The following is a 20296-nucleotide window of genomic DNA, read 5'->3' as shown; positions in this document are numbered from 1 at the left end:
TCTGCTGATGAAGGACAAACTGCTGTTCAGCAGCACGGACTAAGCCCTACCAAGCTGTGCTCTCTCTGTTTGTATGTTTCTGTCTGTCTGCAGATTAGATACGTGCCTCTGCCGTATGAAAAATGTGGAGTCACTAACATAGTTGGACGGTTTTGTTACTTTTTCAAAAAATCACTGTTCCCTTTGTCGTCACGAACAAACAAGATAGTGAGAGAAACGAAGCGGTGCAGCCAATTAGTGCCTTTCGCTTCAACACCACTGCTGTGTTCAGCTACAGGTGGTCACTGGAGATCTAGACAAGTCTGCTTTTTATGACATTATACAGTCATTTTATTATTTTTAAAATTATACAAATGCCTTGTTAAGATGTGTGAAGTTCATTCACCAAGCAGTATGTATTATTTGTGCAACAGCCACTAAAAGGTTATAGACTAGATGGAATACCTGCTAGGACTGGACGATATATCGAGTTTTTTAATAATATCAATATATTTTTATACGAGATATAAGATGTGACAATATCGTTTATATCGATATAGTATATGTTACGTTATAATTATACTTGTGGAGCTGTAAGTTTGACTCTCGTTTGTCCACTTTTGTCTCTATGCAGCGTTACTGGGCCTCGCCTCTCCTTCACTGAACACAATTCCCCCTCCCCCATAGTTTCACCTGCAGGCAACGACAAGATGGACACGGCAAATCTCCTCTAACGAGTTACTGCGGATCGCCCTGTGCGTGGGGCTGGACGGCGTCAACGTGTTAACGAGCTAACCGCGCTAACGACATGCAGCCCACAGGGGGTGACTTTGGGTGGGCTTACTCAATTTATTTTTGAGTAATTTCTTCATGTACATCTACGCTGTATGTTAATAAAAGTGCCTGTGTGACATCTGGGACACAGCTTTGACTAAGAACTCTCTTTTTGTTCTTACCTTATGGTAAATATCGAGATATATATCGTATATCGCCATCCAGCTAAAAAATATCGAGATATGAATTTTGGGTCATATCGCCCAGTCCTAATACCTGCCACACAGAGCATGCTGTCTTTTGCTGTATATCTCTTTATGGTGGCGTGTTTTTGTGCGTGTTGATGGAAACCTGGTGCAGCAGAGTTAACTGATGCTCTATTTGTGGCGTGAATGTGCATCTGCTGTGTTTTGAGATGTGGAAATAGACTTTTCTTGGAAGAAGGTGGTCATAGGAAAGAATATGTGTGCATTGGACAATGTCAGAGGGGCAAGCCAGTGCCTGCTTTGTAACAGGCATGAGTCAGGTGTTCTCCAGAATTAAATTTTTTCTGATAGTTTTAGTCATTGTAGTAATTGTTAAATTATTGTTTATTGGATATTATTTTGTTACATACATTTATGTTACTGTTTTTGTTTGTCAGAGGTCTTTAGGTGCAAGACTAGGGAGATTTTATGAAGTATGTTTACTGATGTTTTGGTGTGTTGCATGATAATCCGATTGTTAAGTGATGACATGACAAATCCGACTTCCGGGCCTAAAGTAGTCTGCGTTTAATATGGCTTTTGTGTTGTTAACATGTTTAATGTTATGTATTTTCTTCTATTTAATCTCAAAAAGCTCCTAAAACAGTCAGTGATCACTGTTGACCTCCCTCGGCTTTTATTACCGCTAATCATTTATTTAAGGTCAGTTTTTAAAACCTTAGGATGTAACTACAGCCCAGCCCATGCAGCAGTATATGAATGACTAACCTCGTATTGTGGATGGATTATCTCAGTTGTTCTCCTGGCTGAAGTTTGGTCCTTTTACAGCATCCTGCCATGCGATTACATTTGTTCCTGACCACCGAGAACACTCACGTTAACTTTTATCGAGTGGGGAAAAAAGTTAGCTTGTTTATATTATGCTAACATAGCTGTGTCGCTAGCGGTCACGTAGCACATCATTATATACCAGCTAGCCCAACTTCAGTAACCCTACAAACGTCACTGCTGTTTAGTTTTCTGTCTTCATTTATGCTGGAAGTGATAACAGAACTGTACGTTTTAATTTGTTTCCAAAACCCCGCAGTCAGGACATGCTATATTGTATTTAGATAGAAGCTAGCGAGCTAACTTCCTGCTAACTTCTAACTCCGTTAAATGTCATAAATTCCGTTTTTATGGATGCCTGGATGTTAAACTCAATTGTTACACCTGGTAGAGCAGAACGCTGATCATTTTATTAAAGATGAAAGACTTTAGACAGTTTTTCAACTCTCAGTAATGCCATAGTGATCGTTTGATATATGGACCTGCAGTGGAGTTTAGACCCAGACACGGCTAGTGACGTCAGACTGAACAACCGGATAATATATATGGAAAATTAGTGAGCTCGTATTTACAGTAAATATACCACATGTAAGTGCATTTCAGTTGTAGTATTTCAAGTTTTACACCAAAGTTTGTGTGTGTGTGTTCATGTGAGAGTGAGTGACTGAGGGAGTGAGAGAGAGACAGAGAGAGAGAACCGACCAAACAAGTGTCAACATAGTATTTCTGCCCAAGTACCAGCATGCCCAAAGCGTTTCTTGCTTAACCACATACCGCCATTAGAGACTAAAGAATCCTGTGGTTTTTACTATGCTATTCTACACATACAGTTACACAAAGGATGGAGTGGCGTGGGATCGCGTTAACAGTCCATTAAAATTTTGGATTAAATCCACCAAAGTCAACTTAATGAGTTTAAGTGTGATTTATATTATTAGCATAAAGGTAGTACAGTGTAAAGATTTCAAATATGACACATTTGACCTCTGACCTCTCAGGTCATTTGATTGATCTGAAGGTGATAATAACGTGTTAATAATGATGTATAGAGCGATTTAAAGCAATGTTTCTTACTGCCATTGTTGCGCTTTTGCCATTCAGGGAATTGTATACGGGGATTTTAAATATCAGATATTTGAGATATTATTTTATTATGACTTTGTTATGTACATTAGAGTACCAAATTATTACAATTTAAATACATAAAAATTTGAATATCATAACACTTTTATTGACCCATGTACTAAAGTCATATAAATATAAAAGAATAAAAAAATAATTGTACTTAAATCATTTCAAGTATATCAGAATGGGTTTATACAAGGCAAATAACAAAAGCCTGCTCTTTGTACTTGTTTTTACTGAACTGCAAATGTTTTAAAGTACGTTTAAAAATACCAAATAACAAAAAAAAAAATGAGTATGTACAAAATCTCTTAAAATTAAATACTACCCAGAGAATGAGCTTCCTCGTGGAGGTTTGTGCTCTTCGGGTGCTGCTTGTTCATAATGCTTCCTTCAGCAAAATAACACTAACCTGCTGCTGTCCCACAGATCCTCCTGTGTGTTTTTCCTTCAGGGGCTGAAAATGTAAATTTTAGGAACATTTTTAAAATATACTACCTCTTTAAGGAAGTCAATACTTTTTTAATTTGCTGTAGTGTTTCTGCATTAGTGACCCAAGTATTCCCTCACTAGCAGCCCACCTCACTGGTACTGCAGTGAGGTGGGCTGCACCCTTTCTTTTTCTTGCATGGAGCTGGAGCTGCAGAGTTGTGGTGGGATATTGTCAGTGGCAAGTGGCAGTGACTTTCTTATAGAACGTGGCTTACTGGTTTGTCATTAGACTGCCTTTCCAGGTGAGTTGGCAGGGGCAAGGGCCACTGGGTTTAGGGAATGAGGAAGGTGATCCCGGGCCTGGCAGCAGGTCACGGAAGTTGAGGGAAAATAGCTGGGAAACGTTTTGTCCTCTGGGTCAAGTGTCATCTAAAATGGTTTGACCTAATAATTGGGTTGACTAGTCTCCATTTTGGGCAGCACAAGTAAGAATATCTTTGGAGGATCACCAGGAAACTCCCAGAAAGCCACTTTACCGTATGGGCTTTATTTTAGTTCCCACATGGTTAACTTTACGTAAGTGTCTTAAACCTTCACACTTTATGCAGATTAACAGCTCACTTTACTGCACGCTAACAGATATTCAGAGCTTCACACATTTTTGTATCCTGATCTGTTTCAACAGTCACTGCAGAGTTGGCATCATGTTTCATTTTGTGTGTGTCATAGTGCAAAGGCTGCATTCTCATGCAGTTGGTAAATTTGTGCTTAATCTAAGTCAGTATTTCCTTTTACTTTCTGTTGTTTCTTGAGCACTGAATGCTCAATAGATTCACAGCTGCTGAGAACAATAACCCATGACAGTGATCTTATATAAGCACCTGGCACTGGCTGCGTAATGGTAGTTTGTACTAATGATTGCTAGAATTTTCTCATACATACTTGTATCTGTAATACATTTTCTGTTATTTGGAGAATTACTTGTAAGATACAATTGCTTTGGATTCTCTTTAGGTTACCATTGTGTTATTAATGCTTTTGATGCTTATCACCTATCCTCTTGGTCAGAGCATGCAGATATACATTGACTTGTTATTTTTCTGCTGACCACCAGAGGGCGTTTCTGCCTGTTCTTATGCATCCAGACCTGGACGAATGACTCTGTGCTTAGCAGCTATCCAGACATGCTTCATATACATTCCGACAACCAGTGCCTCGTTTTCTCCAGACACCTGGCTTGAACCATCAGTGTCGGCCCAAATGCGCGAGGGGCTTTTACTGTGAAGCATCAGCTTACCTGTTCCAAAATGACAGATTGACTGCAAGCATGCTGCATCTTGTCACTTTCACACCTCCACCCCTCTCCTGTCCTTGTGTGTTTGGCTCACACACTCCCAGTCTTTCTCTCCTGCACCCTTTCTGTTTCTGGCCCTCAGGGGTTTCAGTTACACCCTACATGCTCAGACAGTTGCACAGCTCACCGCGTTACGCACAGGTCTGTGGTCACAGATTAAAGGGATGTGTGCGATGGTATGGGCGCTGGTGTAAAAACACTCCCGCCTCAAACTGCAATGCCTGAAAAGGTATGCCGGAGAGCTGCATCTATTCATCAGTAACAGAGAAGATTATTATAAAGTGTCCCACTGAGTTACTAACAGGATTTCCCATCTTTCCTTCATGTTCACCTGACTGTTCATGAAAACTGCTCCGTGTTCCTGCATTGTTTGTTTACGTGCCACTTCGAGAGATTTCTGTGGCACAGTTTCTGATATTTAAGCTCTTGAGGGTCTCGTTTACACTGACCCAGCTAGAGTTTTGGCTTTTTAACTGCCACAGCATATCGCACCAATAAATCAAATTGTCATTGAGATATTCACAAAGCATGCAGCTATTTTAATGCCACAAACAGGTATCTCTAGGGATAAATGATAAAAATAGTAGCAGAAGATTGGTGTCCTGTTTGGACATGTTGCTAAACCAAAAGTACAGATTTTATGTTAGTCATGCAATATATTGGTCATCATCTTCAGGAAGCTCTACTTTGTTTGAACACATGTCATTTAGTTACTGTAACGTGTGTTTATCTTAATTATCAAAGAAATGCAGCAGTGCATCATTTTCTCAGTTTTGCTATGTAAAGCAAAATTCAAAGCATGCTCTAGTGGTTGTTGTCCGATTGATTGGACCAGTACGCACCATTTAGCCTATGTTATTCTTACTTGTTTATTCTCTATGAGGTTGCAGGGGCTTGTAAGGTCCTCTTAAGGTTTCAAACAAAAATGCACAGCTCACACACAGAGCTGCAAATATGCTGCCAGTTGCCGGTGGATGTTGTTGAACTGATGGTGGCTGGTTAAAAACTTAAAGTGTGTCAAGAAAATATTCCCCACTCCACCATCACCAACTGTTTATACAAAGCTGGATGGATTTGTGCTTTTGTGTCGTTTACTCCAAATTCTGACTGTACCATCCAAATGCTGTGGCAGACCTCGAGGCTCATCAGACCATGCAACAGTTTTCCAGTCTGCTTTTGCCCAATTATTAGTGAGTTTGTGCAAATTGTAGCCTCAGTTCTTGTTCTTAGCTGACAAGTAACCCAGTGTGGTCTTCTGCTGCTGTAGACTCCCTGCTTCAATGTTTGGTGTGTGTTAGGGGTGAGCAGTATAATCTTATAATTATATCACAATATATCAAGAATATTTGTGAACACAATATTTCTGATGATAAAGGGAAAACCCCCCAGAACATTTTGTTGATGTTTGCAGGCAGCAGCATTCGGAAGTGTACGTTAATGAACAGGATTTTTCAACTGAGCTACTGTCACTGATGATATACTTCCTAGATTGAAATGTGACTATTGAAACAAGGTTCCAGCAGTACAGCAGCAGAGCAAGATTAAGTCAAATATAAGCACAAAAGTAGCCTATGTAGTGTTTTCCTTGGAAATTGTATGTGAAAATAATTCCCAATACTTCACTTTAACAAGACCTAAAGTATCACAACCTTGTACCTCATCAGGATATGCTCAAGAATGTCATATAGTAAAGCTAAAAAACTACCTGGGATGTTGTATCTTCCTCAGTGGAGTCATTTGGGCTGCACATCTACGGCTGCTAGCACCTCTTAATTCACAGACTGTTTGCACTCAGCGGTGTGTCTTTTCCACAAAATATACAAGCAAACAGCTGGAGCTGTTTTCTTGTATATTTTGCAAAAGTTGCACTTTGTTGGAGGTTTTATAAGAAACTTCATATATAGGTACTAGATCATCATTGGAGGTTGACACGCAGCTCTTATGCTCTGACATGCCTGGGCTAGTCTCACTGTTACACACAGCAGGGAACGTAAATGAATGATATCACAACTTGACATTTTTATATCACATAAAAATGCATACAGTATTGTCACAGAGGGTATGATACAGCACAGTCTCTTCTGCATGCCTCCGTGGTTATTTGAGTTACTGTTGCCTTTCTATTAACTTGAAGGAGTCTGGCCTTTCTCCTCTGACCTCTGGCATCAGCAAGGCATTTTCCTGCAGAAAACTGTGGCTCGCTGAATATTTTCTCTTCTTCAGACCATTCTCTGTAAACCCTAGAGATGGCTGTGTGGGAAAATCCCAGTAGATCAGCAATTTCTGAAAAATCCTCTGGCAAAAACAACCATGCCATTTTCAGAGTCACTTCAAACATCTGCTCTATTCTGATGCTCTTTATGACCTTAAGTTAGTCATCTTGACCATCTCTGTATGCCTAAATGCACCGAGTTTGATTGGCTGATTTAGATATTTGCATTAATGCAGAGTTGAACAGGTTTATGTAACAAAGCAGCCAGTGAGTGTATATGTCTCTAAACTCTTACTCATGTCCTCTTTAAGCTACATTTCGACTGCATTATTATATCTTATTCTGAAGCCTCAGTTTAGCTTCAGATGAATTTTGGAACATTTCTCCATTTGAGCTCACATGAACCCCTGTGAGGAAGATCAATGCATCCATTGAGTTCACCCATGTGCTGCATTACACGTCTGACTTCTGAAGACTTCTGAAAATCTGAAGCTTGAGATAAAGCTCTAAATGGGAAAAAGATTCTGCCTGTATTTACAGAGACACATTTCCTATAAATTGTCAAAGGGTTATATTTCATGGCTTAATGTCTGTGTCTTCGCAGATGACTTTTATAATCAAGAGGATCCCCGTAGTGGATATCATAAAACTAGATCTGTAACTGCAGTTTGACGTTGGACACAACTATCACTTACCATATTGGTGTAAAGCTTTATGTTGTGATCCTGACTTCAGTCTCTTATCAGATGACCGCTTAGATATTTCTTGCTGGTGATTTCATCTGTGAGGATATTGGAGACCTATTAGTCTCGCCAGCAGCTGAGAGAGGCAGGAAACCGAGGTGTTGGAGAAGTGACTGAACATCTGAGCTGAAGATGGCGAGAGTCTCTAAGTGGCATATTACCAGGCAGCCAGAATAATTTGTGCAGACAGGTAGAACGGTCTAACCTGTCTGATCCAATGTCAGGTGACGTCTTGTCCTCGAGGTCACTGTGTTAAAATAGAAGCTTTAGCAGAATATTGAGTCAGTAACGTCTTGTATGCAGGTTTAATACAGACACTGTAAAGCTGGCTGCTCCATGCCTATTAAGGTTTTCTGTTCAGGACTAATTTAAAAAATTACAGAGATAATTTTTTTAACTTCTGTGTACATCTCTTGAAGTCTCACTGTGGCTCCAGTTACAGCAATGCTAATGAGCCCTGCCTTTGTGGAGATTACAGTATCACAAGTGTTCAAGTCATGTGTGTGGATGGGCTTTTTAATGGTGTAGATATTCAGCCCAGCAGATAAACATGACCACTTTTTTTACTAAATGACATGGCTTTGGGTACCAATTAGGAATACATTTATTCAATATTTGGATAAATGGGATGTTGGGATGTTGGTCCGATCCAAAATGATCCAAAGCTGGACTTTTTTTTTTTTTTACAGTCAGCCTATGGCAGTTGCATCCAGTCTGTTTCCTATAATACAGGAGTGATAAATGAGCATATCTGCTGCTGTCTGCACAGAAATTCAGATTTAACAGAACAAGCTGGCAGCCAGTTGAGTCTCTTCGAGTTGTGCTCACTGACATAGACTGATGGCAATGTGTTGGCATGTCTGCATGTATAAATTCGACAGCAGTAGTTTGCAAACGTGTACCCCCCTCGCATGAGCCAAGGTGTGAAAAAGGTTGTGGGTCATTATCAGAGGTTTCAGGTGAAACAATAAGACAAGGTCTCACCCTGTGTTAAGGCCCCTGGGATGGGATCTCAAGCTCAAAGAATCTATAGATAAACCTCAATCTGCTGCTTTATGTAGTAGATTCAAAGAACCACTACTGTCAGGATTTACAAAAGAGGTGCGGGGAAAATGTAATCATGTAAAGCAGCGGTCCCCAACCCCTGGGCTGCGAGAGTTGAGGCTGTGAAATTTATGGTTTTCAGGGTTTATGTTTTTTTTTTTTTTTTATCGTTAACTCTGTTTCCCTGGGTCTTTTCCAGTGTGTTATTAATAAATCTTCTTTTTTTTGGTATCGGTACTGGTTTTATTTTGTTGTATTTATCCGCGACACCTTAAATATTGTTGGACATAAATCAGTCCGTGGCGCAAAAAAGGTTGGGGACCGCTGATGTAAAGCCATGGACTCAGTTATTTCTGCAGCTGGTCTTACTGCATATTTATTTGTAGGAGTTTCCCCTTCAAAACGTCAAACTTTAGGGAGGAGAGTATTTAAAGGATACAACTGTTTATTATTTAGTACTGAAGAAAAAGGTCCTAACTCTTTTCCACACAACTGCGATTAAGCAATTTAAAATGAATCACAGATGCCATTCAAGCTGCTCCTCGGATGTCAGATTAGTCATGCGGTCATCCAAACAGCTTGTTTGCAACCCGTTAATTTCAATAAATGTCAAGTAAATGCCAGGTCATTTCAAAGATGACCTGGCATTCAGGGCAGGTCCAGTGTCATGGAAAAGCAGAGGTGTTTCCAGAACACGCAGTTCTTTGTGGGTAGATTGTTTTATCTCACTGGCAAAAGCAATGGATTAGTCCTGGAGGGAAACTCCCACGTGAAGCTTTTATCCTCAAGAAAATAACTGGTGATTTTCTGACTATCGGTAATTTAGTTGGATGACTCTGCTGCATTTACTTCAAACAGTGCTCAGACTGCTATAAACAAAAGTGCGATATATCTCTAAATTAGCCAAAACATTACTTTTTTTGTTCTGTTAAAGTATAGGGAGTATTTCCCCTGATCCTGGTAAATATGTGTCAGCAATGTACAATTTGAGATATGAAAGTAAAACAGGAAGATACATTGATATCATGTTGGCGTCATTAAATGTAACTAGATATTGTCATCTGTTGCAATCATCATCCTTTAGCTCGTAAAGGAAACTCATTCACGTTTAAAACCTTTGACTGCTCAAGAAAGTGGGAATCATATCTGGAAAACTTTTCTTAGTTTCCCGTTTGCTGTTCTGTTCAGTTTGCAGATAGTTTAAGTCACATACGTTACAACAACAAGCACAGATGATCTATTTCTCCTCACAACATCAAGTTATTATATGTCGATCAGCTCCCCTTGAAAGACAGGGACTACTGCGGTGGCACCTCTTGCTTGCTAACAGCCCTAATATTAACTAGTACATAAACAGATTCCCAAACAAATACACACAGCAGCAAAGCAGTGTGAGATATTTACGTGACCGACGTATGTGATGGCTAGGTGCCATTTTGGCGGCTTTGTCTCCATGCGAGGGCGAGCAGCTTTCGTAAGTTGACACCTACTCCTTATGATACGACATGTCATGCGGAGGAGGTCTTTCTGCATGTTTGTGGATATCAGTGTTGCTCTGTTAACGCCAGTCTGGCAGCGGGCAGTAACATGAGGAGCTGATGTAGTGTGTAAATTAAACGGGTCTCCTTGTATCCTGTCTTCCTCACCATAGATTGATGTCTGTGTGTCCCCCTTTTTTTTTAAAAAAACTTCTTTTTTTCTGTGATGTTTTACTCAGTAAGTTAAAGTTGTGCTTTTAAAGTGTATCAGTGAAAGCGAGGAGGCAATATAGATGCAGGTTTTGGAGGGGTTGCAGTCACAGACGGTTGTAAAAAGGCTGTTGTCTAACCCTGCTGCCGCACTGCAAGGATCACGGGGCTTTGGAGCCACACCACCCCGTTTAGATGGATGGGTTAACAGCAGCTTTTACCCCGTAGTATCCTTTGAGGGTCAGTGCCAAGACCACTTCAAAATGTGCAAACCATAATCCCCCTCTGACATTAATATTTTCAGATGGGAGGCAAGCAGAGAGCATGGTGTGTGTGTGTGTGGGGGGGGTGTCGATGTAAGCACGGTCTTTTTGGCTGGCCTTGTCGCATGCTGGCAGTGCTGATGGACATTAAAGCCATTACTCATGCTGGAGGCATGTCCAGAATGTATTCTTAGCCACTGTCTTCCTATCAGTCACTACAGAAAGGTTGGAGGGTCAAAAAATAAAGAGGTAACCAGTCTGCAGGGCTGTCTGCACCGCTGCTGTTTACCAGGGAGGGGGTGATATTTTAAACCTGTGAGAGTTCACATATTTACCCCACTGAGCCTGACTGACCTTGCCATTTGGTGGGGTGAAGAAGCTGGAGACCACTGATAGAGAAGAGAAGAGGCAGCGAGAGAAACCCTTCATTACTACTCGACAAGAAAGAGCGTTGAGTTTGTTTTTTCAGACAGAAAACAGCAGGAAGAGTACCAGAAGAAAGGGAGACTGAGTTGAGGAAAGGAGGCGACGGCACTTGAGGGAGGTGAACGGTAGCCAGGCTGAGCTGACTTCCCCCACCAGAGGAGGAGTTGCAGTTGCCGGCCAGGGCAGGTCCCAGGGCTGGCAGGGCTGGCCCTACTGCTTCTCCACCTCTGTTCTTTTTTCCTCAATCACTCCTCCTTCTCCTCCCTTTAACGATCAACTAAACTGCTGTGCAGTGATGAACTTGCCGGAAGCGCTCATGAGCAACAGAGGAATGCTTAGAAAAATCTTGCGAAATGAACTTTTTTGCCGCAAGTGAGAAAGATTCCTGAGGTTAAACCTCCCATAAGAGGACCTCCTCTGCATTACAGACTCTCACCCTTATGTCTTCTCATCCTTTCTTTTTTGTTGTTGCACTCACTGGTTGAGTGCACTGAGAGACTGGGGGGATTTTTGTACTGTTTTTCTCTAGTTTTGCTTTTGTAAACCAGAAAAGTGGCAACTTTTTCAGTAGCACGGTGCAAGGACCAGCTCCACTCACCCAAGATGAGCCGCTGGCTGAAATGCACCTCCGTGCACTTTGTAGGTATTCATTGCCAATAATTTTACCTTGTCACCACCGTTATTGGAGCTCTGATTTCATGAACAGTGTGAATGTAGCCGAAAGCTGTGCTTTACAGAAGCAGCAGTGCAGTGGCAGAACTCTTAGATCAGCTCTCTGTGTACACATCGCCTGTTTTGAATCTTGGTTATGATTAAAATTTGCACTTGCTTGTTTTTGCTTTGTCTTTATTTTGACTTTCAGTGTAAAGAGCCACATTCTTATCAGGAGGTTTAAGAGTACTGTTTCCTTGCTTTGTAGCAACAACTCATGAAGCGTTTTAAATTCCTGGCACATTAAGGTCTATTCTTGTCTGTTATTATAGCAGAAAAGGAAAAATGACTCAGAAATGGACTTTGTTCTATGTGTGTTCGTGCCCGGCTTGCGTTTGGTAGTCAGCTAAAACTCCTGGGGACCAAATTATAGCTATTACTCTCAGCTGTTAAACTAAGTACAGCCTTGGTGAAATACATAACTGTTTGGTTAGAAATGTCTGATAGTTTGCTATCATCATTGACAGAACACAGACTGGAACAAGTATGATGATCGGCTGATGAAGGCAGTGGAGCGTGGCGAGGTGGACAAGGTGTCTGCTGTTCTCAACAAGAAGGGCATCATCCCCACTAAGCTTGACGTGGAAGGACGCTCTGCGTAAGTAAACACAGGCGCATGCAGACACACATGCATCCATGTGCAGTATGTTGACATGTATAGTCAGAGCTTTGAGCTTCAGCAGCACACACGCGTACCACACGAAGTGTAGTACAGTGAGATGACAGTGTACAGATCAGAAATCACTGAAACGTTTGTGTTTGTTTGAGTCCAGCATGGATTGGCAAAGATTTGTAAATCTAAAACCAGCAACAGCAATTCCAAACATTGTGGTGACCTCCCCACCGCGTGACATTCCTGACCTTTTTTTCCAGATAAAGCTTCTCTAAGATTCCTTCACAATTAGGTCACTCTCGCTCCAGAACGTCTTAAATAAGCACCACGTTACCCCTGCATGAACCTCCACAAATATAAACACAACAAAATGAAACGAGTGCAGTACATGATTCTGTCTCCATTTTTTTATATCCAGAAATTTCCCTTTTAGTTTCCCTTTGACCGGAGGTCAGTGTGGGAGCTGGTGTAAAGAATGTCCGTGGACACGAGGCTTGACCACATTGTCCGGAGGTGGTTTATGTAGTCCCTACAGGAAATGACTCTCTGCAAATTAAGATTAGATCCACTGTGATGCTTGCAACACCAAGTAATACATTTAGGCCCTGCTGCAGGCCATTACCACGATTTCTTGACATCTTGGAGGAGGAGCATGTTTTAAGTGAGAACCTGATATATTCAGAGGTTGTTGTTTTTTTTCCCTACTAACTCGATATGCACCCTGCAGTGTTAACAGGGCAGTAAGAAATAGAAGGAAAATAGGTCAGTCTGAAATGTGTATGAGGAATTCTCTGATGTTGCATCTCAGCCATCCAAAACCACAGATATGAACACATCTCCCAGACAGACCTTTAATGTAGTGCTATTATTAAAAATGGTTCAGCCTTGAAAAACAATACATTGACCTGTTTTGTTTTTTTGTTTGTTTTTTTTTTAAATGAGGTGCTCTGTTTTCTTCCTAAATTTAAACAGATTCTGACACCAGTTTTTCGGGCGGGCAGGCGCCCTCGGTTTAATCCTAGATATATGAATGAGTCACTCGTCTCTGGCCCGTGCTGCGCGTTTATTTTGACAAAGCCTTTTTTAAACCATAAAACTCTGGAGCTCCAGATCCCAGACTGCAAAGGTGCAGAGTATTTTCAGCAGTGTGTGAAATTCTCTTGTGGCACCACCGCATAGACCGATGTGCACATGCATGCGAATAAACACAATTATACACACATCCTGATAAATGCCTGGTCTCATAATAAGGTGCTAGAATTTGTCAGAACTAAATCCAGAACCACAGCCTGCAGAGGTTGTTGTTTCCAAACACAGTCATGCTTATCATTCGCTGTTCCCCTGTGGATCAGAACCAGTTAACTGTAAAATGAATGAATATTCGAGGGGGGGCCGGAAGAGGTCACTATTTTGCCACGTCTAACCAAAACAAAAGTGAACCGCAACTCAGCCAGGCCACTTATAGTTCACTGGGCCACACACACACAGACACGCACACATGTGCATATGGTATTCTGGCCTTTGCAAAAGCCCACAAAGGAATGTTGAATGGTGATTCCTTATAATCATGGACCTCTGAGGGGAAACTAATTACAAGCTGTTACCCCCAATATATCATTTGGTGTGCCCTGGATTAGCCTCGTTGTGTAGAGCTAATGAATTCAGCCCTAAGTGTTTCTATCGCACCTTCCAGCTGAGTAAACAGTTTGCATCTCTGCTGTGGCTTTAGCTGGATCTCAGCGTGGTAAGCCCACCCATCACTAACGCTCATTCTGTGCAGACAAGGGCCTAGTAGCAAAAGTAGTTCTCATGACAGCATGAGCATACCACTAAAGACAGTCAGTCAGCTAAACCTCCAGCACAATCCTGGCACTGAGTGAATAGCTAATTTTGTGCTCAAGTGCTTTTGGGGGGTGCTTTTTTTGTTTTTTTAATCTAACTATTGTAAGATCTGAATTTCGTGTGTGTGTGATCTTGAGGCCAACTTGATGATAGATTTACAGGAAGTAACACTAAGCAGTCGCTGCCATTCTCTTTGTTATATATCAAATGTATTGCAATGTTCTCCTTGTCTGGCTACCAGGCAACGACGTTGACCTTCTCATTTTGATACGATGGATGTTGTGACTTACCACTGGCATTAGAGGACTTTCTTAAAACTAAGCGCAGCAGTGATTGACAGAGCTTTACAGAAACGAGTAGAGCAGCATGTTTTTGTGCACACATACCAATATTCACTTTCAGATAAGAGGGAGCTAAATGTAAGATATGAACATGGACTGTTGTATCCTCAGAGACGCACTTTGTCACACATGGTTCAGCTAGCGTCATACTAGGGTTTGATAGAAAACAGAAACAAGTGGACTCTTTTAAAAATAGCAGCCATATCCAGTAGACTGACAACCTGAAAGCTCCCCAAGGAGCAGATGTGAAAATGTAATGTGCTCTGTTAAAGCCAGAGCCATTAGTCTCCAAAAAAAAATCTTGTCTAACCATTTCACTGAGGTCTCCATGTATTTATAGCATCAGTCCTTTGCATTTGTTGAATATCATACTTTATTTAAGATGGATTTTTGGCATTTTTGCCTTTATTTTATTATTGTAGAGACAGGAAATGCCAGATTTTCAGGCTTGGCCATTTTGGCTTTGAGTTATATTTGCTGTCAAGACAGTCATCGCTCTCTATTCTTCAAAGTCATGGGGAAATGCACTCAATTAATTGCACTTATGTACCTTTAACTTTATTTCAAAGCATTCTTTGAGTTCCCTTATGGAAAGTGATGTAGGTTATGAACTTAGTGAGGGGTATCACCCCACTTGGATAGCTTTACTCTGCTTCCCGTCTGCTGTTTGGCCTGGAGAGCCCAAGACGCCACTGCTCCACAGAAGATCAGCATCTCCTGGTCATCAACACTGCTTTTAATACCCACGCCAGCGTTGAGGTGACAGCCGAGCTGTCTCCTTGGCAGATAACTTGGGGTTAGTGTATGAACGGGCTCATGTGTCCGGGTGGGTGTCAGACAGAGATTAGCTTACACACAAGTGCTCCGCAGTCTTGCATGGAGACTAGCAGCAGTGCTGCTGTGGGTTACATTGGACAAGCGCAGCTGGAACGTTTCCAGTTGAAGGTGATGATTAAATACATGTTGGCAAACACGTGCAGTGGGAAACGGCTTAACTAAGTAGGCAATTAACGAGGGAATATGTGCACTGTGTAGCAATCGTGCATTAAACACTTTCGCTCCAACTTGCACTGAGTATGTTCAGTCGAGTCACATGGTTCTCATTGGTCGATAGATTTGATAATTTGGCTTGGGTATCCCAGTCACAACACTTGATTGATGCTGTAGATATCAATAAGCTTACTATTCATGTCTATTAACTATTAGCTATTACCATGCATTCAACATTTTTTGTCGGTAGACACGTTTTTTTTTTCTGCAAAATAAGCAAGTTTGTGTCGCTCCTAGTTGTCACTTAGACCTCACAAACCCTGAGGGCTCTCGTTATGTTTTGAGAATGCTGATCCTGCTGATAGCTTGGAGCCAGGCATCAGTTTGCAGCCCCTCTCTTGTCTCTCAGTTTTACCCTCTCCCCTGTCTCTTTACACCCTATCACGTTTTCACTTGCCCTTCTCAACTCTGTGCTCTCTGCTCTCTGCTACATACCTCTCACCCATGCCCTGTCAGTCTTTTCTGGCTTTTTTATTTCTTATTTATTAATTTTTAATTAATCTCCATCTCTCTCTTGTTTTCCAGGTTTCATTTGGCTGCAACACGAGGACACTTAGAAGTCCTCAATCTCATCCTGGGACACAATGTTGATGTGACTGCGAGTGACGCCGCTGGTAAGTTTGTTGCACCAAAAGCCTTGTGCGTGATTGCTTTGATTGCTAGCAGATCGTAGCAGTCACTCAGAGTTTGGATAGAAGACACTGACTTGTCTGCAAACGCTCTATGAAATGTAAAAAGCGCTATGGAAACTGGAAAAAGAGCATGATCACCTTCATAGCTCAGAACCATTTAGCATGCACACTCACAGACCCTTAAAGGCGCAATATATTTCTGCAGCTGTGAGTATATGTTGCTTGGACCTGAGCAGACCGTCATAAATTTTATCCACTGGTGACAGCAGTTCTCACTGCCGAGCGACTAAGGCAAAGAGTATGCAACCTTCAAAAGAGTGGTAATGCTAAATACTTTGAAGAACAAATGACATCATGCTGTTACTTTCCACAGACTGAAGAAAACGGCAATCCCATCCCTATAAAGGGCGTAACAAAGGTTTTAATACTAAAATTACAACTGCTATTATAGCAACAATGAAATTACTTCATAATCTAGTTTGACTGAAACAAATCTGTATGCTGTATTTACAGAAATATTGCATTTCTATTTAATATAATGAATTAATCTAACATCATTTGAAGTCCTCTAAACAGATTAAACGACACATGTGCTGTAAACACTTGTAGTATGTGCATCAGATGGGGTAATTGCATGTTGTGGCGTGTTTCTCTAAATATGCATACATGCAAATCGTGGGTTGTAAATTAACTTTTTTTTGTTGTTGTTTTGAAATTGCTTTTGTCTCTTTCAGGTAAAAGTGCTCTCCATCTAGCTTCGAGAAATGGACACTCTCTGTGTGTGCAGAAACTCCTGCAGGTAAAGCGCAGCTGTCATTGTTAGAAAACGTATGCCAAAATGAAATGACATACTACCTTTTTATTTGGTACAGTTTCACAGTCACTGGTCAGTCAGAGGAGATTCCCTCTCAGCCCCATTAAATTCTTTTTGCCAAACAGCTGTGGCTGCTGAGGCCACTCCATATCGGTCAACAGTAGTGCTTGTTGAGTCACCGTGGCCCTCTGGAGGATTTATGTGTTTACAATAAGGCGGCTGTCTCTCTGCAACATTGTGCTCTCATTGTCTTGCGTCCCTTCCCCCTCATGCCCCCCTCATATCTGGCATGGCAATGATCTAATGGAGGTTGTGGCTGTTGGCAGGGGGTTGTCAGAGCTGTTGACAAGCCTACCCTCCTGCAAACCTGCCATCCATTCTTAGTGCCGTCATCACACCAGACATAGCAGCTGGATGCCCACCACAGCTACTGTCTCCCTCCGTCAGCCCAAACCATCACGGTATAGGATATCCCACCTCCAATGCGCTACCTTCAGCTCCCATTGCTGTTCTACGCCCCCTCTTCACTATGTCATTTGAGCATGCTGCTAATTTTTGGCCCTTGTTGCTAGAGAGAGTGGAGTTTTTATAGTGGGGGACAGATCGTACTGTCAAGCTTACCCAGCAACATCAGGCTCCTGTTAGCATAGAGTCCTGCAGCCCTCATCACCACAGCACTACAATCACTGGAGCCCAGTCAGTGGAGTGGGCTGTGTGTAGATTTCACAAGCATTTGAGCACAGCACCACTTATCCTAATATGACCTTCCTTCTTCTGCCTTTTAGTTTTCACTGCCAGCTGCTGGAAATACATGATATTTAGGGTGCTCCTGTTTTACACACCTGCAACAAGGAAACCTAATTAAACCACTGCTGGACAAGTAGACTGGCATAAGAGAACCTGAGTGTCTGTACTCCACTGAAAACACTTTGTGTCCCTACATAGTTACAGTGCATGTTAGTAATGACCAAACAGAATTGTTAAGGGGTCATTTCTTTGTTATTTGAATCAGATTACAGCTTCTGCCTGGCTCTGTGTCATTATACTATAATACACTGAAACAGGTCTGTGCTAACGAACCTGTAATGTAAAGTGTGAGTTTACCTTTTTATATTGACAATAAGTCATATTCTTTATTTGTTTTGATACACGCTGTGTAACAGTTTCTACATTTTCTTTATCTGAGTTTATCTTTGTTTTTAACAGCACAACTCTCCAGTTGGAAATGTGGACCTGCAAGGAAGAACGGCTCTACATGATGCTGGTAAGACTATTCTACGGCAAGGCAGGGAAAAGTTATTTCACACAGCAATTCATTAACATTTGTAGTTCCAAGGACTTTACAAATATTGTAAATTTCAAGAAAATGATAAAATAACAGACTGAAAAGTAATGCACCATAAAACCAAAAGAAGAATACAAAGAATAATAAAAAGTGGCGTGAAAGAGGTTACAGCCGATATATCTGAGATCCAAGGGGAGTCGATTTCAGCATGGGGTACTACAAACATTAAAAGCCAGTTTGGCATTTTGAGTTTGAACTCTGGACACCACCCGCTGTCCAATCCCTGCAGACTTGTAGAGCAACATACAGTGCTGACCGCCTGTCATGAAAAGAAGGAAGCACAAATAATTTAGAAATCTCTAAAAATTAAAGAATTCAGTTAACTGAATTTTTATATCCAAATTTGAGCCAGCAACCACTAAAACCAAGTTTTCTGTTCAGGAATGATTGCTTAATTTAAAAAAAATAATGCACTTTACTATTTTTTTCTTATTTTTTCTAAAACCACAAATTTTTAAGTTGTATAACAACGATGATTATATTTTAAGAATTTGCACATAGTGATGTATTAACACTTCTAGGAACATTAAAAAAGTTATTTTGGCATTTACAAGTACTGTTAATTTATGGCAGCTGTGGTATAAACCATCCATGGGCGGTTAAGCACTGTACACTATATGGACAGATGTATTGGCCCACACCTTTCAATGTTTGAATTCAGGTAAAATTTGGCCTTTGCATACATTTGTGATAGTATGAGTAATTCTAAAGAGCTCACTGAATTCGAGCCTGGTGCTGTAATAGGATGCCACTATTGTATCTCATGAAATGTCTTCCCTCCTAGATATACCACTATCATAAATCAGTAGCATTATTGCAAAGTGCAAGTGTTTGGGAAACACAGCATCTCAGCCATGTCTGTGTCCGACCACTGAGTGCTGATGCACACTGACATTCTGCTGAGTTTCTGGCATTGGCTCCCATACCTGAACAGCTCCTGTAGGTGTCCTGTGTTGGTGGCCCAGTACTTTTGTCCATATAGTGTATTTTGCATTTTGGTCTAAGAAAAAAAAGACTCAGTTCAAAGCTTTAAGTAGTATGCTCTCTCTCATCTAATGTTGAGGTGACATCACTCTGTTCCAGCTCTGATTCCACTGCAATAAAGTGCTCAGTGTATTTTAAAACTCTATTCTAGTCCACTGTAGTCCTGATTCTATTATAATCTACTAGTACTGACAGCAGCAGTAGAAGATTATAGTAAACAACTATCCTGCTGCTACTAAATTATAGGTGTACTACGGTAAAATAGAGCTGGTACCCTGTGCAGTAGCACAATAGTAACTGCTGTAGCATCAACCCAATTGAGTTCTATTCAAGTACTCACTCTACTCTGTATGTGTGTACTGGAGTAAACTCTACTCTTTTCTCTCTTTGACTGTTTTCCATAATCAAAGCCTACGCATGCGTGCATATGGATGTTGATGTTTGAGACATTATAGAAAATAAAATTCAGCAGTTTGTTTAAAGGCGGTTTGCGTATAGCTTTGATGGTACTATTTTCAACATCAACAGTGTCTGTGCTTGTTTTTCCATGGTAAATGAGATGAAATGATTGCAGCGCTCTGTTCTTTTTCTCCACAGTCATGGCGGGCTGTGCCTCCAGCGTCAAACTTCTCTGTGACAGCGGGGCGGCTGTGAATGCCACCGATTTTGTGAGAATTGCTTTTGCTCTTTGTTTTGCAGTATTTTTCTGAAAAAGCCCAAGCCATTTTGTGCTTGTGTTTAGTCCTTGAGTTTGCCTTGTGTGGAGGTCTTAAACTACATTTAAAGTCATGTTAACCTAGTTTACATAAATGCTCTTTGTGGATCAGATCATGAAGGAGTGTACTCACATCTGTAGAGGAATGTGAATGTTTTTTTTATTTTCTTTCTTC

General features: G+C 41.1%; 1 protein-coding gene across 3 annotated transcripts in view; it reads left to right on the top strand.

Moving 5' to 3' along the window:
* Positions 1-20296, top strand: part of uacab (uveal autoantigen with coiled-coil domains and ankyrin repeats b) — a 38648-nt gene that overhangs the window by 9273 nt on the left and 9079 nt on the right. Inside the window, exons 1-6 of one of the 3 annotated variants that reach the window (XM_080884343.1) lie at positions 11009-11713; positions 12253-12383; positions 16157-16245; positions 16998-17062; positions 18284-18341; positions 20004-20074. In XM_080884343.1, coding sequence (XP_080740469.1) covers positions 11678-11713; positions 12253-12383; positions 16157-16245; positions 16998-17062; positions 18284-18341; positions 20004-20074 — 450 coding nt within the window. In that variant the 5' untranslated portion in view covers positions 11009-11677. Of the gene's footprint in view, positions 1-11008; positions 11718-12252; positions 12384-16156; positions 16246-16997; positions 17063-18283; positions 18342-20003; positions 20075-20296 lie in introns of those variants that run through there. The other 2 variants (XM_080884344.1, XM_080884342.1) reach the window with 2 other exon arrangements.

Source organism: Rhamphochromis sp. 'chilingali', assembly GCF_963969265.1.
Source record: "Rhamphochromis sp. 'chilingali' genome assembly, chromosome: 6".
Classification (NCBI taxonomy): Eukaryota; Metazoa; Chordata; class Actinopteri; order Cichliformes; family Cichlidae; genus Rhamphochromis; species Rhamphochromis sp. 'chilingali'.
Note: the sequence above shows the minus strand (reverse complement) of the source record. Positions and strands in the feature narration are given on the sequence as shown.